This window comes from Dermacentor albipictus, chromosome 3, assembly GCF_038994185.2.
Source record: "Dermacentor albipictus isolate Rhodes 1998 colony chromosome 3, USDA_Dalb.pri_finalv2, whole genome shotgun sequence".
Classification (NCBI taxonomy): domain Eukaryota; kingdom Metazoa; phylum Arthropoda; class Arachnida; order Ixodida; family Ixodidae; genus Dermacentor; species Dermacentor albipictus.
This window is the reverse complement of record NC_091823.1, coordinates 183,129,639-183,157,360: the sequence shown is the minus strand read 5'-3', so window position 1 is coordinate 183,157,360 and position 27,722 is coordinate 183,129,639. Positions and strand designations below refer to the sequence as shown.

General features: G+C 46.4%; 1 protein-coding gene across 9 annotated transcripts in view; it reads left to right on the top strand.

Moving 5' to 3' along the window:
- The window catches only part of LOC135918099 (uncharacterized), a 703,603-nt gene that overhangs the window by 508,038 nt on the left and 167,843 nt on the right, over nucleotides 1-27,722 (top strand). For all 9 annotated transcript variants that reach the window (XM_065451754.2, XM_065451756.2, XM_065451757.2 and 6 more), the window contains one exon: nucleotides 5,876-6,006. In XM_065451754.2, the coding sequence (XP_065307826.2) occupies nucleotides 5,876-6,006 (131 nt within the window). The remainder of the gene's footprint in view (nucleotides 1-5,875; nucleotides 6,007-27,722) is intronic.

Below are 27,722 nucleotides of genomic sequence, written 5' to 3'. Positions count from 1 at the left end.
ACGCAACAAATTGTAAGCGGCAACTATAGTGGCCACGTTTACGCTGATAAGTTAGAAGTGTAGCCTATCCATACGCCGATGCTTATAACACAGTTAAGATATTCGCCCATCCTTAGCGAAAATGTGCCGTATTAGGATAGTAGCGAAACAAATGCTGCAGTTTCCGCAGCATGCCTGCCATGTGTTTCTATGTCACTGGGAGCTACGTGCGCCCATCTGTTTCTGTCCCCTCAAAGTGTACATGGCTGCATTTTTGTTGCAAACTTGCCGATATGAACAATATTATTCATTACTGATACGGAAAAAACTGTTTCAATGAGCCTAATGTACTCACGAGAAGAACAAAAATTGCATTCGGCGCGTTTGGTATAGTGTACTAGAATAGGGTAGTGTGTCATCCTGCTGCGAAAACGTGCCTCTTCTTGCGATGATTGCTAGCAGTGCTGGAGCATGCCAGTCTACTGCAGCGCCATCTATTGCAGCAGCGTAAAGTCATTGCTGGCAAGAGGAAAAATAATGGTGTAGCACAGGGCCTCCGGGATTGGCAGTTATGGTTGTCATGGAGGTCATGCATGTATATGTGGAGCTCATCGATTGCTTGCTGTGGTTTTTGCTGCCGCGTTCACACATCCTTTATGTGCACAGCAAGCGCTGGGTTTGCAAATGTACTTTGTGTGTGTTTGTTGGTGTGTGTGTGTGTGTGCGCGCGCGTGCGCATGCATTGACGTTCCGGTATAACGATCACAACAACTCCAGGCTGCTTCAGATCGGGCACATTGAGAACATTGGCTGTATTCTTGCCCTTCGACGCCCTTTTACAGAGCGAAATATCTAAGCGTTAGCGGCTGCATTCGTCACAGAGCAGTATTTTTTTTTTTTCTTCAGTGAAACCTGGCGACCGCTTTTCTGGCTGATGCAACCAACCAGGCACAGTGCAGGTGCTCTTTCCGGGCTTTTCATCCTTGTGTCTTTCGAAATACTAAAAACATGTGCATGCTTACCGAACAGAAGGAGCTGACGAGTGTTTGTTTGTCTTCTGCAACCGAAACGCTGAGCCATTGGCTGAGCAGACGATCAGGAACACTCCATGACTTGTTGTCAGAAATGTGCAAGCATAGACAGCGTTATTGATGTATCTTAACAGTTTGTATTACAGTCACCGAACATTTATTCGGACCTCACAGGGACTGCGGAAATGTCAGAATAAACATGTGTCTGGAAAATCAGATTAAGAAAAAAAAAAAGAAATCCTTTATTTCCACACAGCTATTCAGGCTCGGCAGTAGGCTTGAAGAAATCGTGAATGCGCCTTGCACGCTGTTCCATTTATGCACAATCTGATAAACCTGAATCATGGAGAGGGTCGTAGGGTCACTATAGGCGGCTGAAATCACAGTCACTGCTTGTACATGCTCTGCATGCGACAGCAACGTAGCGTATGGTGCGTCATCTTCCGACTCGGAGTCATCGTCCGGCGGTGCAGCAGAAACCTGACGAATGATCTCGCCGTCGTCGAGTTCTGCGCATGTCAGTACAGCAGTGTCAGCTCCTGTGAAACTGTCAAATGAGACGGTGTCTGGAATCGCAATGCAACCACTGCGCAGGTCTCAGCAGAACATTTTCAGCATCGGCAGGGAGCACATCGGAAGGCGACAAATCCTAGGCCTCCCGGCACCCGCTTGCCGGCATTCCCCAGCGCAGTCTGCGCAGCAACTGTCAGCGCCATTAGACACTTGACGCGATGTTTTCGTATGCCGCGTTGGATTATCACAACCTGGGCACAGCACACAAAGCAAACGCTGTCACGCCGACACCAGTCGCACAAACGAAAAACATGGCCTACTCGAAGCGTCGTGCACGAAAAAAGGAACAAATCAGCTGCTGGATTGTCTTGACATAGCTTACTAAGCTGAGAACGTAACTGCTGTAGCCACTCTATCGAACCAGCTAGAAACAATGTTGATGAGTGGCGGCGATTTATGTAGTGTGGTTGAGTGAAAATACAGGTAGGAAGAAACGGAGTGGACAGAACAGATGCTCACTTACAGCTTACTGTAGTTCACAGCATGTGTATTCTGCTGCCGTGAAGGAGTAGTGGCAGGTGTTTAGAACGTAGAGGAAACATTTACTCCCTTAATGAATGCACAAACCCTTCGCATTGCTTTCAAAATTAAGATTTTTTGCCCCTCTCATTATAATCAACCCCCTAACTTTGGTCCCATGCAGCTCTTCGAACGAACGACTGTGCTGTAGTTTCCTGGTTAACTAGCTCCAGCTGATGATGATGATATCACTTGCCACCAGGAGCCATTTTTTGGCAAAAAAATGGTTGTGCTCAACTGTGGTGCCAGTGCAACAGCTAATCAAAATGATGCATAGACAGCTAGAAATGAATGAACCGATGAACCATACATTAGCCCCATTTCTTGCCTACCTCTCCATGATTTGTCATCATTGAGCCTCTTCAATTTTTGAAGTTCTGGCAGCCATCTAGTTCCGGTCCGGATAGGAAGTCATGTGGACTGGGATCCCAAGACAACCTGAAGCTGCCCGAAGTTTGCAAAATCGAACGCCTGGGCAGCAGGCTGTGAAATAAATGTAAACACGCTACCAGCATGGCAGCGCTAGGCTAGACAAGCGCACGCTCGGCACAGTCAGCCCATTTATGCATTGGCAGCTTGAAAAGATGTACAGCTGCATTCAGGGATACAATCGCTTTCGCAAGATTTTGCGCGACTCAGCACAGTGACGAGACATGAAAAAGCAGGATATCACTTGACGAGACATGAAAAAGCAGGATATTGGGTACATCTAATACGGGTGTCACACGGCGCACTTTTGATCACGATCAAGCCCGACCCGACCCAAATTTCACGGCCGGGATTGGTTCCTTTGTGCAAGCTGTACGAGGAAGCCAATCGCAGTCGTGAATTCCAATCCGAATCATGCTTGATCGCTGTCAAAAGTGGTCGTGTGACACCGGTATTATACGCGTAGAACTTCGTGTCGATCTGCTTGGGGTTCAATTTCAGAAAGTTTGTTTCAGTTGATGGTGCTTCTCTTATGACAAGCTGAGGATTTCAGAATAGTGTTTCCCTGAGCTCGTTGGTTGCACAAAGCACAATTGATTTTCAGCAGAACGTTCCGACACGGATAGGAAGAGACGACAACACACGCTGGACTAGCAACTGAATGTTTATTTGGAAAGCATATTTAGTGCCAGCAAACAAGGACAGAAGGGAGATGACACCACAATGTGCTAACTTCAACAACTTGATTTTCAGGAAACACACCTATTTAACAAATGCACAGTGGCACCACCTCATCCAAATCTTAACCATCCAAAAAAGCCACCTCCTTATCTAACAAGTTGACCAAAGGGGCACTAACACACATATCGCTATTCCGACAGATAGCCTGAGCCTCAATAATCTCTTGCACATCTTTATCTTTGCGCTTCACAAGAACCCGGCAAGTTTCAGTCGTATAGGGGCTGCTAAAATGGCGCGGTTCAGACAGCAAAATTCGGGATGTGGCAAATCAACGGACAGAACGCAGGGGGATGGTAGCGGTACTGCTCTACCTGCATAAAATGGCACATAGTCTTAAGAAAATGGCCAGCCGAGTGGACACAAAAGTTGTGTTTTCAGCGCCCGAAAAGCTGGCAAAAATATGTTGATTAACGGACCCATACCGTAAGCCAGCTGTCGGATGCTCTACAAATCATTTTAAAGCACCAGTGTGTTGCGTAGAAGCTGTTGTTTATGAGCTCCCGCTGTCCTGTGGGAAAAAATACGTCGAACAGACAGGAAGGTGTCTTAATGACCGATTACGGGAACATAGCCTAAAAGTGAAAAATAAGCAATACGGTCATCTGTCAACTCACTGTCAGGAATGCGGCTGTGCGCCGGTGTATGGATGCTGCCAAGTTCTTGCGAAGCACAAAGATAAAGATGTGCAAGAGATTATTGAGGCTCAGGCTATCTGTTAAAATAGTGATACAGTTAGTGCCCCTTCGGTCGTCTTTTTAGATAAGGAGACAGCTTTTTTGGATGGTCAAGATTTGGATGAGGTGGCGCCACTGTGCATCTGTTAAATAGGTGTGTTTCCTGAAAATCAAGTTGTTGAAGTTGGCACATTGTGATGTCATCTCCCTTCTCTTCTGTCCTTGTGTGCTGGCGCTAAATATGCTTTCCAAGTCAGTTTACCAACACGGCCAACAAATCGCAATGCTGAATGTTTATTATTGATTTCCTACACTTTTTATAGCACAAGTTAGCCAATGCCTCTTTCTTTTTTGTGTCATGCTGATGACGTTCTGCTGGAAACCAATTGTGCTAAGCTGGAAATGCTGCTAGCATATGAAAATGCGCGCCGCCTGTGACCTGCGAGAAATTTCACACAAAAAACAATGTTGGTCACGATCTTGAGAGCAATAAGCTAGTGTATATGCGCCTTATTACTTAACCATGGCATTCTTAACATCAATGGCCTGCAGTTAGAAACCAAACACGGGCTAGCTGCGGCGCCTTCGCTGACTGCATAAAAAAGAGACATTGCTGCATGTATACGTGAGATATGTGGAAAAGAATGCTACCAGAGAAAGATGAACCGAAAATGCACCGCTGTGTGTGTGAATGAGTGTCTACAACTTATGCACAAGATGACCCAGATAACATGCACGCATGAGAGTGCGGTGCACTGTAAACTGCCACGAAGCCTTCACATGATCACACACACACAAAAACTTGAAATGGTTCACTGCCACTCTTGTCACACTGCCTCACAATGCAGAAGGGTGTGTTAGAACCTAAGATAAAGCTAGAAGTAAGGAAATCCGAAGATGGCTATGTAGCCAGTTAGCTGAGCAAGGTAAAGTCCTCAAGTGCCCCATAGCAATCTATCAAATCCTCAAAAAGATGGCGGTGAGTGCTCATCGCCTCTTTTAATCATCTGCTAGCCAGAAAACTTCCAGAGAGCAGCCTGACCAAAACCATCCTGGCAGGTTCTGGCAGCCCGCAGGTTGCCAGAAGTGGAAAATCGAAGAGGCCCATTGTCGCGGCACTGGTTGTCATCAGCTGTCTCACCAAATGGAAGCTGTCACTATCAAGAAAACAATCACGTTTACGAGTTTTCACGCCTTTTACCTGAATATGCTTCTATGAGGTTTAGCCTGAGTCGGCACCGAATCCATTGGTGTATACGGTCAATAGTATTTCTGGCCCTGTGCCAACTTGACTATTTTTGCAGAATGGCAGAAACGCATTTGGCCATCGTCTTTTATGCATCGAGTGCTGAGTCACACAAAATCTTGCAAAACAAGGAATAGTATCACCTGTAGCGATGTCGCCCCTGAATAAAACCTATGTTTGCTCAGTAAGGTACGCTGCGATGGCTGACTACCATAATGTGCAACACATTCATCATTCTCAGTGTTTTTAACCGTGATGCATGCGCTGTTTCATCCGGCCAGCTCAATAAAGCTTTGCTTACACTGATTCCCACAGTGTGTGGGATCTGCATGATTTCAAAGGCGACCGTTCTGTGACAACATTGTTTGTTGCTCACTTTTCTGCCTGCCTTGGGTATTGCCGCGGACAGTGGGCTGTAATTTCGGTTGTGTGGCCAAAGGTGGTAAACCACAGGAAGTAAAGGGGGATCAGGGGATTGAGTCTAACTTTGTTACATTTTGCTACAGAAAGCTTAAATTGGTATATACATCGAAAATAGTATTTCAAATAAATAAATACATTTTCAAATGAGTTCCTTTAGCAGATATTGTTTTCTTGAATTTTAATATTGCCTGCTTGTAAAAAGCGTAGCATTATCATTGAGACAGGCTAGAGGAGTCAAAAGTGGTGGTCTGGCTGTGCAGCAACCGACCCATCACGAGTGGGTGGCACTGTCGTGCTGCCCGGACCCCGATCAAGAGCACCCGCTGACCGAGGCCACGTCTGAACCAGGCCTCTTGCAGATCTGGGACCTAGGACTCCTGCAGCTCAACAGGTTTGTTGAAATGAATCAGTTTCTACCTTTTCAGCCTCTTTTTTTTTTCTATCTGTGTGAACTTCTCGCTGTCATGGCAAAGTTTTACGCCTATCCAAAAACTATTCAAGCTATCTCCTTCAAGAATAATGTACACTAATTCGTAATTACTATTTGCTTAAAAAGGTTATACATAACGTCACAATATATTGACATGTATACTTGTTTATCTTTCTCTCATGACTGCTTTTTCACAGGCTAACAAAAGTTAAATGTTATTGCTTGGCGCAGCACGCGCCTGCATGCATTGGAAATTTCTCAAATATTATTGATAGTTCTGTCTATTCTATCCGACGTAGCATTGTGAAGGTTGTAGTGTCAGCTGTCGGTCCTCTGCTAGTTCTTGATCCGCAGGCGGGCGAGCTGTCGGGCTTCTTCGGCGCGCTGGAGATAAGTGGTGACGTCAAAATTCTCTTCGTCTGTGACACACGGCGGCATGGCGTTGAGAGTCGTCGTCGGGTTCCTGCCACAAACCAGCTGGAACGGCGTGATATGTGTTGTTTCTTGCACCGCCGTGTTGTAAGCGTAGGTTCCTTACGGCAGCACACCATCCCATGTCTTGTGTTCGATGTTGACATACATTGCCAGCATGTCGGCGAGGGTCTTGTTCAGGCGCTCCGTAAGACCATTCATCGGCGGGTGGTAGGCAGTTGTCATCCTGTGGCTTCTCTGGCTGTATTCCAGAATGACTTGGGTGAGCTCTGCTGTAAATGCCGTTTCTCTGTCGGTAACGGGGATTTCTGGGGCGCCATGTCGCAGCAGGATGTTCTTGACGAAGAGCTTCACCACTTTGGCTGCACTATCTTTCGGCAGAGCTTTCGTGAAGTGAAGTGGGTGAGGTAGCCTGTCGCCGCTACTAACCACTTATTTCCGGATGTTGACATCCGAAAAGGTCCCAACAAATCCATCTGGATCTGCTGAAATGGTCAGCAAGGTGGTTCGATCGGCGACAGTAATCCTGCTGGCCTTGTCGGCGGTGTCTTGTGTTGCTGACAGTCTCGCCATGTCTCGACGTAACTGGTGACGTCGGCGGTCAGGTGCGGCCAATAATACTTTTCCTGTATCCTCAATAGCGTCTGGGAGATTACGAGATGTCCAGTGGTCAGAATGTCTTGTAGGACCTGCCGTACTTCTGGATGCAGCGCTGAGTGAACAACAAGAAGGTAGTTGGCACAGACTGGTGAGAAGTTCTTCTTTATGTGTAGGTTTTTTCGAAGCGAGAACGAAGACTGCTCGCTTAAATGCCCTAGGGACATTGTCGGTGTTCACTTCCAAATACTTGACAAGACTTTTTAGCTCTGGTTCTGCTCGTTGTTGTTTCGCTAAGTGTTCTGCACTTATTATTCCAAGGAAGGCGTCGTCATCCTCGTCATCTTGCGGCGGCGGGTCCATGGGAGTGTGTGATAGGCAATCAGCATCAGTGTTTTTGTCCAGATTTTTAGGTTGCAGTGATGTCATATTCTTGCAGTCTGAAGCTCCACTGCTGCAAGCGTCCTAGAGGGTCGTTTAAATTTGTTAGCCAACGCAACACATGATGGTCGCTGACGACTTTGAACGGCCTGCCTTAAAGATAAGGGCGGAATTTCACTGTAGCCTAAATGATGGCGAGGCATTCCTTTTCGTTGTAAAATAAATGCCCTCCGCGGTTGACAGTGGCTGGCTAGCGTAAGCTATCCCCCATTCAATTCCATCTTTTCTCTGGACTAGGACAGCACCGAGGCCTAGGCTACTGGCGCCTATATGGATTTCTGTATCGTCATCCTCATCGAAGTGCGCAAGTACCAGCAGCGACTACCTGGGTCGTTTGAGTTGTTGAAATGCATCCGCCTGCGGCGTTTCCCACTTGAGCTCAACATCGTATTTAGTTAGATGTTTCAGCGGCTCAGAGATGCATGAAAAGTCCTTGACAAAGTGCTTGTAGTGGGCACACATGCCAAGGAACCTACGCACTGCCTTCTTGTCGATTGGCGGCGGGAACTTTGTGATGGCAGCTGTCTTCTGCGGGTCGGGGCGTACTCCAGACTTGCTGATGACGTGGCCTAGGAACAGAAGCTCATCGTAAGCGAAGCGGCATTTTTCCGGCTTCAGAGTAAGCCCTGATGACTTGATGGCCTCTAGTACTGTCGAAAGCCGCCTAAGGTGATCGTCGAAATTTACGGTGGAGACGACAACGTCATCCAAGTAAACAAGACAAGTCTGCCAGTTCACTCCTGCTAACACCATGTCCATGATGCGCTGGTACGTTGCAGGCAGCGAGCATAGTCCGAATGGCGTGACCTTGAACTCGTAGAGGCCGTCTGGCATCATGAAAGCGGTCTTTTCGCGATCTCTCTCGTCGACTTCTATTTGCCAGTAGCCAGACTTGAGGTCCATTGATGAGAAGTATTTAGCGTTGCAGAGCCGATCCAATGCGTCATCTATCCGTGGGAGGGGGTATATATCCTTCTTTGTGATCTTGTTCAGTCGACGATAATCGATGCAGAAACGTAGGGTTCCGTCCCTTTTTTTCACCAAGACTACAGGAGATGCCCATGGGCTTTTCGACGGCTGGATGATGTCTCACAGCATTTCGTTGACTTGTTGCCTAATAGCGTCACATTCTCACATCGAAACTCGGTAAGGGCTCTGGCGGAGTGGTCGGGCACACTAATCAGTTATTATGCAATGCTTTGCGACTGGTGTTTGCCGAATCCTTAATGACGTCGAAAAGCAGTCGTTGTATCATCAAAGCAGACTTCTGAGCTGTTGCTGCTTAATCATGGGGAGACTTGGATTTATATCAAAGTCTGGTTCAGGAACTGCGATCGTCGGGGTAGATGCGGCAGAATGCAAGAGGACAAATGCATTTCTGGTTTCCAGAATTCCCTTGATGTATGCAATTGTCATGCCCTAGTTGATGTGCTTTAACTCCTGGCTGAAGTTTGTGAGCAACACTCTCGTTTTTCCTCCGTGCAGTCGAGCGATCCGTCTTGCGACACAAATTTCATAGTCGAGTAGTAGATGTTGGTCTCCCTCGATGACACCTTCTACGTCAGTGGGTGTTTCGTTGCCGATGGAAATAACAGTGCTGGAGCGAGGCGGCATGCTCACTTAATCTTCGAGCACGCTCAAGGCGTGGTGACTACGAGAGCTCTCCGGTAGTGTAGGTTCCTCTTCGATAGCGTTATGAACCTCGACTTCAGGTCGATGATTACGCAGTTAGGTCGTGGTGCCGGATTGCAGCTGCATCGCACTGACCTGTGGCTGGTACGTGGTGTTGTGAGGTCGTCTTTTGCCGGCGTATTCTTTGCTTCCAGACTTCGTCAGGATGGCCGCGTCTCGTTGATATGTTGTCGAGACAGGATTTTAGGCATCTTCAGTGGCGGCGGCGGTTGTTCGACGAACCGCAATCGCACCTCCCTCATTTGCTGCTTCTAGTTTTTCGGATATAGGCTCACAGACGGGCCCCGGGCTGGGCCAATGCGTTGGCGTTGCGGTGACAAGTGCCCTGGTGAGGGCAAACAGTATGGTCGTCGAAAATCCCACTGAGTGGCGGCGAAATAGTTGGCAATGTCACATAGGTGCTCCCAAAGCTGTGGACGCGGCATGTTGATGGCGAACCTTTTCAATCTCAAGTTGCGATAGTCAACAGAGCGGGTGGTAGTCAGGTACACGCCAAATGTCCGTCTTTTTTATGTTGCTGCACTAGGCGATGGGTGGGCATGCTGGCGGCGGCGGCAGTGGACAACACAATTGCGGCGTTACAGGGCCCTGGTGCAGTCGTGGAGGGGAACCTTGACGGCGAGCGACGGCGGCATAGGTCAGCTCTTCCGGCTGGGGCTGCGGTGATTGTGGTTGCACCTCAGCAACTCCAAGAAATCACTGAACCTCTTTTTTGATGATGTCAGAAATTGAGGCCACTTGAGGCTGTGACCTTGGAAAGAGCTTCTGCAGTTCCACGCGAAAGATCGCCCTGATGGTCTCTTGCAGATCCTCGCTGCCGAGTGCTTGAACGTTGGTGTAGTTTGCAGCCAGAGGTTGGCAGTAATATTGCCTTGTTCGCATATCGAGCATCTTCTCAATAGTTGTGGCCTCGGAAATAAATTTGCCAACGGTCTTAGGCGAGTTCCGTATCAATCTGGCGAAAAGCTGTAGCTTCAAACCGCACATCAGGAAGCAAACTTTTTTCTCTGCTATGTCTGGGTCGCTATGTCAGAAGAGGCGAGTCATCTCCTCTGTAGAGATAGTGATGTTCTCGTTTGGACGCTGCATGCAGGTTTCCAGTAGAGCTTAGGCTCTCTCCTTGTGCAGAACGCTCGTGAACATCGGCAGGAAGCCGTTGCTGAACAGGTCCCATGTAGTCGGGGTTGATTCTCGGTTCTCAAACCACGTCCTGGCGTCGTCTTCTAAGGTGAAGTAAACATGCTGGAGTTTGTTTTTGGAGTTCCAGCTGTTGATTGCAGCGATGCTTTTCTATGTTTCCAGCAGTTATTTTAGTCTTCAAATGATGGTCCACGGAAGGTTGATGGCTCCCTGGGCTGTTGCAGCATGATGGAGGACGCAGGGGCTGCCATTGTGGTTGATTTGGCGACAATCTTCCTGATCGTCTCAGGCAAAAGTTCGTACTCTGGGGCCAGTCCTTGTAGTCTGCGGCTACCTCGCTGGTTCTTGGCGACGTTGGTGTAGCCTTCCACGTTCGGGCTTGGGTCACGGCTTTGTGGGGGCATCCGGTACATGAACACAAACCACCTCTACCAGGTGTCATGTAGTAGTGACGGTAAAGAACACAGTAGCAATACTGTGAATGACGAAACTAACTTTTATTGGGCAAACCTGTGCCCAAAGAAACAGGTTGCGCTTAAGGAGGGAGGAGGCGATCAGAATTAACTTTTTTGTTTCTCGGCAGAAAGGGTTGAAATTTGGCACACACACTGCACATTGCAATAAAGAGACAAATCTAAAATTTCATTAGGATATCTTAATTAGTTTTTGTTTTATAAGAATTTATAAGTTCCTTGCTTGTGGAAAGCCTGGCACAGTAACGAAACATGATAGGGAACTGGGAATACTTTGCATGTTTGCCCAGATGTCTAATCTACATCAAGACAGTGTCCGATTTTTTTTTTTAGTGCGTTAATAATTTTTTGCTCAACATAACATGCACATGACTGTGCTTCACTGCATGGAGCCATGTAGTAATTGTGAAATAATTAAATAATGGAAAGATAAAGAAACATTTCAAGACTGTCTTTAAGTACAGTACAGCTTGTGGATCACAGCATAACAAACTGGACCAAAATCAGTCCAGCCATTGTTGTGCTACGCTTTCCACGAGCGAGGTGATTGACAAAAGAAGTGCAATTGAGAAAACTGGCTGCAAAGTTTTATAAGCACTGCAAATTTATTAAGAAGCACCAGGGCTGCAATATTTTGAATCATTGCTGTCAGACATCTTCTTACACCTTTGCCTCTTTCTTTGGTGGGCTTTAGATGCCTTCTTCAGGCGTTCTTTATCCTTTTCTTGCGCCGTCTGGAGTAGTGCATGACCACCATTTTCACTGCCAGACCAAGCCTGGTATCGCAGTGCACACCCACAGAACACTGTTGGCATCTTGGGCACAGAGTATTAGCGATCAAAGAGTTCATCGCGGAAACAGGCATAATAATGAAATCACAGTCACAAGAGGCCGAAATTTGTTCTTGGCATTGCTGCTTCCGCTCAGTCGCAGACACTGCGCGAAGGGAGTCGTGAACGCTGCATGCTTGCGCTTCTGCAGTCACCGCTGACACAAAACGCGGCTCGAGGCGACGATTCATCTGGTGAGCCTTGAGTCACCATACAGTATGTAGCTCGTCGACTGCTGGGGCTCACTCGCAGGCTGCGTGTCCCTGTGGCGCGGTGCATCGGAAACGCACACCGTCTCTGCCGGCGATGGAGACCTTCGACCCGCGTCGCCTCCAACACGATCTCGGTTGCTGACTCGCACGGCCATACGCACAGGTGCGAAAGCCCCCGTTGGCACGTCTTCCGGCGGCTTGGTTATCAATGTCACAGGGCGACTGTCGGCTTCGCTGCTGGAATTGCACGGTGCAAGATAACGCGGCACGTTATCCGCGTGTTCAGTCGGGTTCTCCGCTTCTCCCGCTGGCCACCGTCTTTTTCTCGCCATAGGAGGCTTGCGCTTCCATTTTCCGAAGGCATGCTTCATTTAAAGGTTCTTATCGAACGAGCGACGATCCATCACTGACCTGGGAGCTTTCATAAATCCGAATTCTGCAAGTGTCAAACGAAGAAAGACGCCGGCGTGGTTTTCAAAGCAGACAACTGCGGTCCGCTGTGGTTGCCAGCTTGGCTGCTGCTGCAGCAGCAACCAATGGCGAGACGCCTTTCAGTACGGCAACCAATCGGAGGCCCGCTTTCATCGCAGGACCCGTGTGACTGCCTCTAGCAGACCCGCGCTTCTTTTGTGTTTGTGAGTTTGTTACAAGATGGCAACGACCGAAGAATTCAGAAACGGAATGGCGAAGCTTCGAGCTTTCGAACGATGCCAAGATGGCGGCGTTCGGTGGCGGGAAGAGGGCTCCGCGAACTGCAGTGATCTTACGCGATTCAAAGCTGTTTTCTCGCCCTACGCACTGATAAATTAATTTTTTTCGGAAGCCGCGTCCCCCTTCAAGGGGGGACGTGGCTTTCGCATCACGAAAAATGGCCTAGAAATTGATCTTTTGAAAATCATATTTCTATCCGATTCCCAAATATCATCACTGGAAACCACGTAGAAGTGCTCTAAAAAATGTGTTTTATCAGCCAAGGTGGCGAAATTTATTGGAAATCAAGAAAGAACAGCAAATTTCAAGCCACAATCTCTGGAACGGTGCAACCGAGTGCCGTTGGAAAGTGCATTTCTCTGTCTTGAAACTTGTCACTTCAGCTATCTCTTTCATAAAAAACAAACACACAAAAAGCAAATGATTGAAGGTTGTGCTGGGGAGCCTGCGATTGGCCGCGCCTGCCACGTGACTTCAGCGCAGTTTGCCATTGGTCCAGCGCTCTGGTCGTCTGCTCGGCTCTTTACACCTCACAAGCCTGGAAGTCTCGACTTGCTGTAATCTCGACATGTCAAAACGGGCGCTACGCAGACATCGCAGTAGCATGGCCAATCCCTACATCTGTGCACCCGCGGCTAAGCATTCCGAGCATCGGCAATGCAGACTTCAAGACCAAGATTCTCATGCAAAATCCTCGGACATGAGGCTAAGCCTTTCAGCACTCAATGTTTTGGAATTCGTGACCAAGCACATCATGCACGCAATCCTCGTACCACGGCTAAGCATTTCGCTCATAGGAGTCTCCGATTCAGCGATGAAGCACATCACACGCGGACATCTCGGACCCTCGCCAAAAGCATTTTGTGCATCAGCGCCTCCGACTGCATGAATAAACGCATCGAGTATCAACTCCTCGAGCCCGTGACTAGGCACTTCGCATGTCAGCGCCTCGGACTGCGCGAATAAGCACATCGAATGTCGACTCCTCGAGCTCGCAACTAGACATTTCCCGCGTTGCCCCCTCGGACTGCGCGAATAAGTGCATCGTGTGTCGACTCCTCGAGCGCGTGACTATAGGCATTTTGTGTGTCAGTACCTCGGACTGCACGGCTACGCACATCGAGCATCGACTCCTCGAGACCCCGTTTAGACATTTCGCATGTTAGCACATTAGACTACGCAAATAAGTGCATAGAGTGTCGACTCCTTGAGTCCACATCTAGGCATTTCGCGTGTCGGCACCTCAGACTGCACGAATAAGTGCATCGAGTGTCAACTCCTCGCGCTCGAGACGAGGCATTTCGCACGTCGGCACCTCGAACTGCACAGCTAGATATTACGCGCGTCGGCACCTCGAACTGCGCTACTAAGCATATCGAGCATCGACTCCTTGTATCTGCGGCTAGGCATTTCGCACGTCGGCACTTCGGACCCACAACCAAGCATATTGCGCGTTTACTGTATTATCATATTGTCACGATAGCTCATAACAATATCTATCGTACCACCCCTTCATAAAGAGAACCTCATCATGAGCTTTGCTCAGTAGTCCCCTTGGACTGGCACAGACACCTGGCTGCAGAAGTGATCAAGGCATCATACAAAAGTACAATTCTTGAAACCACCTAGCAGCTGCATATCTGTCACTGGCTCTCTGATCCTAAGTTCCACAGCCACTGTCAGGTGAAGATGACTTGTGGGGCTGCTGACACTCAGAGCCTTCATTCAGTAACCTGGTCAATTCTACCAAAAGAAAAATATGCCTCACTGATTGTACTGGAGACTGCTATCAATCAGGCAACCTGCAGATACAACATTGAAACTATATTCATGCCCACACAGAGTTCTGCACCTCACTTGGTTTGAAAACCAGGCACTATGCTCTATGTAGAGCAGCAGCAAAGAATGCCATACAAGAAAAGGGAGGGGGGGTGGACGAAGGCACACCAGACCAGAAGCCGCATATACAAGAAGTCCTACATCACAAAACACCCCAAATACTACAAATTTGGTGCCTTTTAGAGAACTGAAGAGAAGGTGAAAGTTTAGTGTCGTTTTCTCAAAACAGTTCTTTTTTTTTGCCTTAGGCTCAGTTTCTGGAGCTGATTTCTCTGTTGCCGTTTACCATATCTTGACTTCGTTTTTTTTTTTTTTCACCTTCCTTAGGCTACAGTGCAGGTCGTGACATCCTCGCTTTCTTATCTTGACCCTTTGCAAGTTTACTATATGGCTATTCGTCTACCACAAAAGCGCGCTTTATGTGAAGGTAATATAAGATATGTTGCTCCAAAATGTTTGTGTTATGAAAGAAAGAAAGCAACAATGTCACAACGTTCAGCACACATTTAGCTATGCAGTCAATACTTAACAAGCCTTCTATGACATTTTTTAATGTTCCCCAGGCTCTTCAGAAAGTTCAAGGGAGAAAAATTCTGCTCAATAAAATTCAATAAAATGTTCTCAAGATATCGCTCTGAAACTTTTGTGGAAGCATCAGGGAGACATTCTAAACAACTGTGCCAATTTTCATCTAAATCCATGAAGAAATAAGGAAGTTGATTTTCAAAGCCACGTCCCCCCTTAAAGCACAACAATAACAACAAACACAGTCGGCGATCATCGAAATCTGATCTGCCGGTCAAGTGCATCAGCTTTTATACATAAGCGGTCGAATGTTCCAGATTAATCGCTGGTGCCCGCATGTCTTCCAGAAAGTTCTGCACCAATCGTGTCGCATATACATGCAATCAGATTACACAAGGTTCAGTGATAACAGACAGCAGATAGAACCATCAATAACATTCCATAAACTTCCATACATGCAGGCGCGCCCAGCGCTGAGCAATAACATTTGTTCGACGGTGAAAAGCACTCACCCGAAAAAGATAAACAAGTCCACGTGTCAATATTATTAGATTATTTTTGCGATTTGTGTTTTCCAAGTCCTCTACTTTTTTAAAGACTGAGGCTAATGTGTCCCTCCAATTTGAAATCGCTTTTGGGATTTCAATCATACTCTTAGGACAAAGGAATGAAAACACGGTAGTTCAAACAGTCACAAGGTCATTTATTACACCTTTCATAGACTAATGCCTGCCAGCCAAATTGCTATCCACAGAACATGCTGATGGGCATTAGACAAATCTAGGAAGTCCGACTCATTGTGACTGGATATGTTCACCCCGTGCTGGACACCATCACCTGGTCATTCGCATCTATGGTCATGCGAACGGTGACGGGTTTGAACGATCGGGTTCGTCCATTCCGATCCTAGGCCTCGCAAGGCGGTCTCGCAGGAGCATGGATTGGCGCATACGTGGAACGACTGCACGGCTTGCCCTCCCAGAGCCAAAGAGGAACAGCCCTGTCGCGCCTGACTAACCGTGCCGTTAGGTGGCGTTAGCATCACAGCACATACGCCACCTCTCGTACTGCTCTGCAATCACAACGCCACCGTAAAGTCACACGGCAAAGCCAAATTACAGGAGCCATGCAGGGAAAACAACATCAGGGAATGTGTGAGAGAAGTGTATCCCCACAAGCGTCCTCCTGACATGATGTCATTCAAGTCCGGTAAGATGCCGACATTGTGGCATAGGGGAAGGGTACCACGTCATTGATGCACACATTGGCAGGTGTCGCGCTTTTGGGTTCTAGGGCGCACTCCTTGAAAGGCAGCCAATCGGTGAGAGCTGCCCTCTAAGAAAGACGGCTGCAAAGCAGAAAGGGTTGCTCAGCGTTCTGCCCCGTTTGGTGCTGCCGAGCCCAATATGGCATACTTATATGAACTCTTTTGCAAGTATATTTCCACTCTTGCCCAGAATTCAAATTCCAAATAATATTAATTGGCTCACAGGAACAGGACCAACTATGCACCGATAAATTCAAGAAAGCATTATTCTTAACAGATCACTCTTGTTCCCATGCTCGATCATTGATACAACGACCTTTCCACTGTGAGCGGAATTTGGCACATGACGTCAGCAGCGCACATGTTGTGCGGCCTCGCATGTTTCTTCCCACCAGTGGGTTTTCCTTTGATGGCCCAGAAATAAGTGGGCACAGCCCAGCCAGGCACAGAGAAAGGCAAACTCTGTACCTTTTTTGCCATGGTTTTCAGACTGTGAAGCACTGTTCACATGACTTCCAGTGGTCTTAAGAACCGAAAAGTTGCAGAAAAATCACTTTTTTGAAAAGATTGTTTTTGGATTTTACACTGTCTGATGCATTTGCTCAGAAATTTTCACCTATCATGAACCAACATTTTGGTCATAATGGCATTTTATATCACGTCAGCGAGCTGTATTTTTACTAATAAACGCGCAAAAAAGGGCCTTTTTCCGTGATGTGCAGTCGCCGTTTTAAGTTTCTGATCACAGCCATCTTTGGAAGAGCCATTCTTCTCATTCAGTTTTCGCACCACTGCTACTCTGTGCACTCAATGGCTATCAAGAAAAAGTGGGCGATAGAGTTGTCCGGATGCACAATTCTATTCGTCGACTGAGACAAGTGGCCGTAAGCAGGCCATGCCATTGGTGGATTTTCGCCATCGATCTGTTCGGGCGTGCGGAACTCGGCATGAAGTGTCAAATTTAGTTTGCTGCAAGCCATAAATTTGGCAAACAGAAAAATAAAAGAGGGGTTTTAAACTTCAGAAAGTATGCAGTAGCTTTGGAAAATGCCGGCAATATTTTGCTACCCGTGCCGAGTGCTGCCGAAGCCTCCCCCCATGACAGCGGAATAGGCTTAGCAGATGAAAGCGATTCTGGCAGCGGCTGGTGTTCATGCAGCATTCCAGCACAACTACTGCAGCCCAATGATTTGGAGAAAGTGAAGAAGGCTAAAAAAAAACTGCAAAACTTTGCTTTCACACCAGCTACCATGCGAGAATCAGATTTTCTCGCTCAAGCTGATACAGCCACAGCTGGCTCGGATGCGATGGAGACGCACTTCGTTATCGTAAGCCTGGATTATATAAATGCTCTGCTGTCTTGTGTAAAGCGCAAGTTGCGGTGCGGCAGTGGGCAAAGATGAATGTGACTGCGGTTTCATCATTGACATAGTTATTATGTGTGTAATCTACAGCGATGCCGAGTCGGCACAAAGTTTGCCCTGCATAAGCGGCGGCCAAATGTGCACCCCGTTTCTTGTGAACAGTGTTGCTGTGCACGAAATGTGGAGCACCGGTAATTGGTAAATGACAACAAGCAACATATTTTGTGGTTAAAGTTATTGATCTCGTGCGCGGTCTGCGGTGATATTTATTTATTTATACAATACTGCAGGCCTCATTGAGGCCCAGGCAGGAGGGGCAGATGATCACATCACATCGACACATCACAAGGATCACATCGACAAGGAACAATAAAAAGTAACTATTGATAATCTCGGCAGCTACTTTATACATGCAAAATATGATTGGATATTTAAAATAAATGCAAAGCATTGAATGAGCGTATGCAGTTTTATCAGATTTGATCTAGAAATAACAAAGTTATCTCAGTAAGCCATGTCCTCCCCTTAAACAATCGAAATGAAATGTTAGTTATTTTAGCAACTTGTTGACCTACAGCAAAACTAATTACATATTTGAAATCAGCACAAAAATGCCAAGAAGACGGGATAGTTTCATTAAAGGGATACTAAAGTGAAACAATAAATCAGTTTAGACTAATGAAGCATTGTTTAAGAACCCTGCCGGCAGTCATTTAAAAAAAAAACAGTTTGATTATTAGATGAGAAAATGAAGGTCCAAGTATCAGTATTTGAATTTCGCCCCGAAACCCCAGCGCCGGTACGTCAGCGTGACGTCAGGGGTTCCAAAGTATGTTTTCGCATTTGGGCTGCGTTGGCTCAATAAAGGTTCCCGAAACTTGGCCTGTTTAATATTTGGTTCCTTTAGAACACAATGTAGTCAATCTGTACTGCTATATATAATTAGTACGCCCTAGAAGATGCCATCAAAATATAAGACGTCACAGCCCCCAGGTGTGGGAACTTAAGTAGGCTACGCCACCCGTATTTCGTTCTTGCACTTTTTGTGGCTTACCAAACGTCTTATCGCTGTAAGAGTGGTGTTTTTGGTGTTGTAGAACAGTAATTTACTTATGCAGAAGCAATCATTTTTCACTTTGGTGTCCCTTTAATACTGATGAAAAAAAATTGTGAACATTTATTTCAATAGCAGTGACATTTGTTTTTCTTGATCTTCTCTAAATAATAATTTTGCACACCTAGCAAGACATTTACTGTGATATATCAATAGCTATCATAGATAGAATAATAATTCATTTTGCATCATGAAGCTACATGTTTAGAGCACACAACATAGGAAGCAGTTTTCAGTTTTCTCGTTTAAATTTTTTTTTAATTTGTTTTTTTGTGTGACCAATGCATGGCCATGGTGAAAACATTGGAGTCTAGTGTACCATAAAGTAAGAAACATTAACCCAATCATAAAAGTGATCCACATGTCATTTGTATATTTTTGTGTGGCAGTTATTTGTCTGTTGCAGTAAGAAGAAAATACATTGTCTTCTTAATTATGTAATGAAATAATGAACCTACAGGAAAAAAATAATTGCATTTTTAGAATCAGGAGAAGAAACTAAACAAGCATGCCAACTTTGGCAAATTTGGTTCAAAAATAGGTAAGGATAGCTCTTATCGTGTTGTCCCCCCTTAATTCAGGCCACTTATAGGGAAATACTTGCATAAGCATTTCATCAGCAAGGAAGACCTTACTGTTCATGAAATGTTACCTTTATCATGTTCTGCAACATGTCGAATCAGCAACCATAGCAACTGTAATTGCTTAAATAGTGGGGCACACTCATATAAATTGAGAAGCTATGACCTGCACCACCACCTCATGGCAGTGTCACTCCGTCATGGTGACGTCAAGAGAAGATGCCAGCAGCAGCTTAGAAAGTCTTTTCTTGCATGCTGTATGGCTTCAGCATAGGGAGGGTCAATGAGTGCTCGCATCAGTTATCGTGAAACCAGGGTTTAGTGAGGCGGTTGTACAGAAGCCATGCGCTCCACTGCTCGCAATTTGTGCTGAGCCCAAGTGAACAAGAGGTATTGTTACACTGGGCAAGCTTATGAGACGGAGTTCACTCCTCAGAGCTTGCTGCTTATCCAGGGTGTCTACCAACCGGGAATTCTCAGGGATATTGAATAGTCTGGAAATACTCAGGGAAAACTCAGGGAATTTGTGCTTCTGTAAGGGAAAATTAACTGTAATTTTATTAAAAGGGAATGAAAGTCGCGGTAATGCTGGCTCGCGTAACAGAGAGGGATCGTAAAGAATTGTCTTTTGACGCCGTGTCGCCGTCGGAGTTGCCAGTGCACAGTCATTAGCCGACTTTCCATATGCCCGATAATTCAGATGGCATAGAGTCAGTGTATAAGAACGTCTAAAATTTCGGACGCAAGAGCCCTTCGCCGGGACCGCAGGTCCAAAATGGCATTAATCAAAGCCACCACTGCCACCGTTCTTAATTACTTCACCGCCTCGAGCCAGCGCTCGCACACGAATCCGCTGGCAGCCGTAGCCACCACCGTAGTAAACGCTAGGCCTAGCTGCTTCCACATTCGCTATTAAGCTTCTTGTCATTGGGCGCCGTGTTTTTCATTGAAAGAATTCGCCGCTGTCAGTAATGGCACTGATTCCGCCTTTGTGGTTCTCGCGATTGGCTTCGAAGCTCGGAAAGCACAGCGCGTTGCATAATGCCGGGTCCCGAAAGTTAGCCTCGCCTCAATGCAGCAATGTTATGCGGTGAAGCATAAGCGTGGGAAGGGCAATTGTCACAGGACATAGTATGTATTCCTTAATTATACATGTGTCTACCCGCCATGTATGTCACAGTACGAGCACCGATATGCCTAATAAGTGTACTGGCAGGCCTTTTCGGATGTGCCTGTGGCGAATGGAGCCCTTAGTAGCAGTAAAAGAAATGCATCCATTTTTTTGAACTGCCCGATTTTCCTTAATGGAAAAATTTACGGACGTTTTCGTGGCCTCTAGGGAGTTCGAAAAATCGGCCATTGACTGACGAAGAGCATGCTTCAAATGGTCCGTGGGGCGAATGCGCGGTGGAAGCAGGACGAGAACAGAAAGGACCTATGCATTGAGGAATGAACAGGAAAGGAAGCCTGCCGCCTTCATCCAAACCAAAATAACCTCTGTAAGGCAGTGAAATGCAACATTGAAACGTCGTGCATGGGCTGAGAGTGTGTCATGACAGTGGAGGTTGACACACCAGCTGTTGAGTGAGAATCTCACTTGTGACAAAGTTTGGGCCTCATACCAATGAGCATGCTATCAGTGGTTAAAAATAGCTGATATTCGAAAACATTTGATTCTCTATGCATCTTCTTTTTATTCATATTTGAGAATCTTTGGCTCCATTGGCAATGAGTTTTACCGTTTTTTTTTTTTCAAAGATATTTTATTCACTGTGCATTTTGCTTACCCCTCCCTTGTGATTTCTTTTTAAATAAAATAAATGATACTCCTTGCTTTACAAACTAGATTACAGTGGGATCTTGATAATACGAATCTCACGGGGTCACAAAAAATATTCCTATTAGCCGAAACTCGTATCATCGAAACAATTAAAACTAGCTAAATTAAAGAGTCCAAGGTGAACTCACTCAGACACACGTACATAAAAAGCATTTATTTCTTGAAGAAAAAGTCTCTAATGCCCTTCTGCTTCTTTTTCTTTGTAAGGTCAATTAGCAGACTTAGTTCAAATCCATAAAAACGCGTGCACGTGTCGTCGCTGATTTCATCCACGGCCATAACACGCCTCAGAACTTCGAGCGCATGCAGCGTTTCAGCCAACGGTGGTGGTCAAATTCAAAAATTCAAATTCAAATTCTTTATTTGAATTTGAATTTCCGTCGCCCATGTCTAACACAAAGAACGCGGCCCGAAGCACAGTAGCCACTCCATCCGATGGCATGCGGAAAAGGAGGAAAAGCAACAAAAGTGCCACCACTTCAAACTCTTCGCGCCCAGTCGCGGCCTCCACGCTGTCCTGCGCCGCGTCCGCGCCTCCGCACCAAAAGAGAGAGAGAGAAATTGCGTAACTGTGCACTGTTCTCTTTCACGGCTGTTGGTGGGGTTCATGCTCGCGGTCGCGTCCGTCCGTGTGCTAGAATCGTGCCAACTGTGGCCTCTCCTCCGCGCAGCGGCGCAACCTCCGCCCCTCCTTAGCAACCGTCACGCCAGTGGGGGGCGCAGCTGCGCATAGCAACCGTGACGTCACGCAGTAGCGGTAGAAGGAGCTCGCGGGTGTCAGTGGTGGCAGCTGCACCGCCGCTCCTTTGTCAGACATCTCGTTGCAGTCGAGCGAGACCCATAGCTCCGAAGCAGCCCAGTGATTGCGCGCCAAGCGGTTCGGGAAAGCGGCAGCAGACGCCGGATTCAGCAACACCAAACGCCAGAAGAACAATGAGCGAATGCACATGCGACGAATTAACATGTCACCAGATGCAAAAGCAAGGGAGGCAGAACGGAAACGCCAACAGCGACTGACTAGATCGCCGGGTACCAAAGGCAAGGAAGCAGAATGAAAGTGGCAGCAGCGACAGGCGATATCGCTGAACACTAAAGCAAATAAATTGGAGCGCAGACGGCAGCAGCGACCGGCCATTTCACCGAACGGCAAAGCCAGAGCAGCGGAGTGCAGACAGCAGCAGCGTCTGGCTTTCGCCAAGCATACTTTTAAATTTCCAAAGTGTCTTTGGTAATTTTCGTATCAACCGACGCGGGTCGAAAATTGATTCGTAACATCCGTTCCTTAGCACGTTGCAAAGTAATGGGGCTCGGCCGGGACCATAGAAAAATTCGTATCATCCAGAAATTCATATTAGCCGTGATCGTATCATCGAGATTCCACTGTAAGTTGTTTTATAGCATTGGGCAACATGGTGTCAGCCTGTCTTGATGTAAAACAAAGTTCTCTGTCACTCCGGTAATTTTGCAAAGGCACTCAGGGAAAACCTGAAAAACTCAGGGAATTTGTAAATGTCAACTTGGTAGACACCCTGATATCATTCACACTAGAGCATTCAACGGAGTACATGTGAATGTTTCTCGCATGTGGCTTACCTGTGTTCCTTATTACAGCCTTTAGTTGGTCGTAATTGTTCGAGGCACGTCCTCACTGAAAAAAAATGCCTTCAGTGATTAAAAAAAACTTTAAGCAATTGAAGCGAAAAGTGCATACGTTCTTTGGTATCATGCATACAACATACAGCACAGCATTCGTTTCAATAAAGAACAAGCACCTGAACCACATCATTGATGATAAGGCACTCCTGATAACAATGCGAAGAGCGTAGCCTCCCCACATACATTTCCCAGTAGAGACTAGTGCTACGCAAGCTGCTGCGACGATGGCAGCTTGCAATATGGGGAGTGACATCACTAGCTTTTCGTATATAAAAGAACCAGCCTGGCAACTGATTTCATTGTTTAGTAAAGCAATGAGCAGGGCTAGTTGGCGGATATTCATGATTGTCTTGTGCTTAGTGTTATGCTGACAGAAGTAATGGACGAACATAAGGAACAAAATGTGGATATACGTGGCGCAGACTACGAAATTTTTTAATACATTTGAACCCAACTATGTCGAACCTGTTTACATCGATTTATTGTTTTCTTTTTATTTACAAATACTGCTGTCTCAAAATTGAGACATAGCAGGAGTGGGTAAGTACATCAAGATAACGTACTATCAACATGTCACATGTAAACCAACTTCGTCTACAAAATGCTCAAGTGGCAATTCTCGGAGATTAGTATGCAGCGTGTTCCACAATTCAATGGTAAATGGCAAGAAAGAAAATTTGAAGCTATCTAAGTGAGCTCGAAAGGGAACAATATCGAACAATTTCTGGACACGGTATATTTACAATGAGTATATATAGCAAAAATTACGCTTATATTGAACGAAAATAGCAGCGACTTTTGATATATCAAACGTCAAGCAGCGGAAAAATGCCCCCAGAAGTTGACTTCAGCGGCAGCGAAACCCGGCGGCACGGCTCCATCCAACCGTTCTCCCTACCGTGACCGCTCTATCTCGGACGAGCCATCGACACCCCACTGCGAAAAATTATCCTGGCCCGCCCGCAGCGCTTGCTCAGACAGCCAATCAGAGGCTCTTGTGCCCTCGTCGTGCAAGATGGCCAAAGTGCAAGTTGTGTCGCTGCTTTTCTTGTTCATGGTGTGTGTGCCTTATGGTTCCTCTCCTGCTGTGCTGCCGTGATGAAGCGGCAGAATTCGCCTTTCATAGTGAAGCTCCAAATCATAAATCAGGTTGAATGCGGTAAGAAGTCGGATGTCCCCGCAGCGTGCAAGATTCTGAGGAGCACTCTCAGCACGATCTTGAAGAATAAGAGGGAGATTATGGCTAAAGCAGCCAAACTTGCGACCGGGTTCGACCGATAGCCGGGTTCGACTGTACTGTTAAAGAACACACTTATATACAAGCTGATGGGGGGTGGGAGGGGGAGGACATATAAAAAGATATGACAAGGTGACAACATGGGATGGTGCGGTGGGCCGGAAAAACATCGTTCACTTGCACCCGTTCGCCCTGCAAACTCGACCTCAGCTTCGATGAGCATGATAGACGAAGTGCTTATGCACTTCTCTTTTTCTTTTGCTGTCGCAAGTGCTTCCCATGTTCCTCGCTTCGTTCTTTGTTTTTGGTGTGCCAGTGACTATGGTGTTTTCTAGTAGCGGAACGCATTTGCACTGTTTGCTGTGCGCTACCAATTTGCTAGGCTTTGTCAGAAGCTGGCATGTGTATTTGTGCTCCCGTAATCTGTTGTTTAGACAGCGTTTGGTTTGCCCAATGTACACTTTCTCACAGTCCAGTGGGATTTGGTAAACCACTGAACTAGCGCAGCATTCCACACTTTTTCACATGCTTAGTCTGACAGATAGTAGCACATAGTTTTTTCTTCTTTGGATCTTGTGTTCACCATTTTGCACATGCCTTTTAGTTTTTGCTGAGCGTAGAACAGTACTTGAACATCAAGGTGTTGGGCTATCTTTTTTATTCTGTGTGAAAGTCCATGCATGTAAGGCAACACCACGCATTTTTTCGATTTGTCTTTTTCAGTGTCAGTGTAACACTAAGCGCAATACAATTATGAAGGATTTCATTGTTGTTGCTGCACCACTGTGGGTAGACAATGCATAGTTAGGACTCACGAGGAGCAGCTAAGGGAAAAGAAATGGCAATACGACCAGTGGCCAAATGCCAAAATGACTATTACTCTAAAGCAATAAAGTATTGTAAGACCCCCTCAGCAGTTGTAGTGGTGATTTTCAACAGCTTTGCTGGACATCCACTTTCGCAGGGCCAGAATGGCGAGTCAATTTTTGTTCAAATTTTCAACAGCCAGTAAGTGCTGGCTGTTGAGAATTGTATAGAATGTATAGAATTGTACTTGTACCATACAGAAACTTAAAATGTGGTTTTAAAAAAATATTTTTTGGCCATTTTTTTTTACTGCGGAAGCTGCATACTCTCTTTAAGTGGAAATTCTAAAGAGTAGAGGAAGTATGAGTATCTGTGGAAATATGTGCAGAGATTCCAGAGCTGCCATTATAGTGGTTAAGGAGGGCAAATATCTCCATCGTATTCCCTTCCTGCTTGCAATAAGTATTGAAGATGATAGAAGAGCCACGGGTGAGGTTCCTTGTAAACACGGTTCAGATAATATCCGCAACTTTGAAGATGATTAGCAGCAAGGGCAAGCTTTAGGATGCAAGTGTGGTTGATCTTCTTGAAGCTGTACACAGACGTGCCATGTAATAGATGCTAACGAAGGTGAAAAAATTTAAAAACTTGATGTTTTGGCACCCTTGCGGGAGCCTTGTTCACAACTGGCCTAGGGGTAAAGCACCCTTCTTGGCTGTGGAATTGATTCCCTCCATCACAGGGCACTCACTGTTTCATTGTAAAGGGGGTCAGGGCCACTGTCATGGCAGCAATTTTCCCACATGGCGTCCCAAATCACCTATTATCGTGTTTAGTCGAACAGAATGCATGCATGATTGTAACAAGGGGATTGGCTTTCCAGTCACATGAAATAAAATAAAGCCACGAATGTAATGTAAGATAAACTGGGAAAAGAACAGTATCTTTATTTAATTTGTTCTCTTCCCTCGTCTGAGGTGGAGGAGCTTTTCTTGGGGGGTGTTCTCATGCAATCACTTTCGGTGATAAGTACGCTTTTGCGAAATTTCACATCACTCGGCACCAGATGCATCTGCAGCCAAGTTTCTGGCACTGTGCCAAGCTCGCTGTCATCGCACCAAGGGTGTGGTACTGTGCAGTATACAATAGAATCTCGTTCATACGTCTTGGAAAAATATGTACTCACCGGGACAATGTACAGTCCGTAGTCGCTAAAAGGTTTGGTAGATAGAATTGTAGCTCACATCTGCCTAATGCAAAGCATTGCATATCGAGTTGGTGGGATCTGAGTGGCCCGAGACGTGTGTTGTAGTTTTCTTGCAGCTTTGGCAAGCTTACATTCGTGCTCCTCAAATGCAGCCTCTGTCAGGAGCTTCTTCAGGCGGGGCATTTCGGCACAAAGTGTAGACATGCCCACTCTGTGAGAATCATTGCTGTATGAGACGAGGACGTGCTTTGGGCTGTTGGGGCCCGCTTTGTTGTTCTCATATTGTGTAGTGTTTTAAGATGGCAAAGGGATACTGAAACGACATCGAGCTGGTGAGTGACGCCAGAATATGATGCTGGCTGAGCGAAACGCGACGCTCACTTTGCACTGCCTGCAGCAGGGACCGGTGGCACTATGCCACACAAATAAGTGCAGAAGCTTATCGCAATAGAGCTCACGGCAACAGCCACAAATGTGATATGTGAGACCCGCAGGAAAAATTGCTGGTACCGGAAGAGAAAACTGAGTGCGTGCCGGCATTTTCATGTGAGCTGGGCAGGCACGTAATGTGGAGAAGCTGCCATGGCGGGCACATAATTCTCTAGATTGCAGGTGCTTAGAGCATTTTGACTGCTGCGAAATGTACCATACAAGTGCTGTATGGCAATGTGCTGAACGTTGGGGCAGAAAGATTGTGTTTTCCAGGAATGTATTGACTGGTAAAAAATAATATGACTGTATTGAGTCATTGTTTTTGCTCAATCGCAAGCGTTGGTGCTGGAGAATTGTAAGGACCAGGATTATATCAACTAGGTTCTACTGTACTTTGAGGGTTTCGTGCTAAGACAGACATAATATTGCAAATTTGACAGCCTCAGAATAGCGCCCCTTGTTGCTATCCACCTTCCTGATCAAGTCATCATCCGTGCCATTGAGCTCATTTAAGATTGAACACTTCTTAAAAGACCACACATCCATTTAATTCAGGATACCGTACCAGGCAACGATGAGGTCCACAGAAGCCTTTCTGATTGGCTTTGCATTTTAAGAGGGCCTCCTGCTGACTCTGCCATCTGCAAATCATTGAATTGTTAACATCAAGCCGGTGAGCCGCAGCAGAGTTTTCTATTTCCTCAGCCACCAGAATTGCTTGTCTCTTCAAGCAGGCTTTGTACCAATAGTCTGTGTTGCCATAACATTGCGAATGACCAATTTCACTATTATTTGAATGTAACACGAGAGTCAACTTCAAGCAATGAAAATCAAGAAAAAGACTGGTGATACAATCGAGTAAATTCGGTAGGTGGGGGTGCCCTCAGGTTAAAGAGAAACAGGCATTTCTAAGTGTTGAGGTCTCGTAATGGCAGAGCACCAGGCCGGGAGCACGCTTGTACTCATTTAATGGATAGGCAAGCAGCAGCACTTGTCTGCCTCTCACAGCAGCGGCAGATGCTCGACTATTTCACCATCACTGTGGTGGGCCAAGAGATGCCCAGAGATGTTTGAAATCTCTATAATAGAGTCCCCTTTCAAAATAAGAACCCTGGCAAACAACCAAGCACCCATTAGAAGAGTTGGTGGGTTCCCGTTGGCACTGGGACTTGATCTGACTCAAGCCCCGGGCGGACTATTTCACCACCACTGTGGCGAAATCTTGCGCGGTGTCTGTTCCGTTTTTCGCCATGATTCTTCTAGACCATATGAGATTTCTT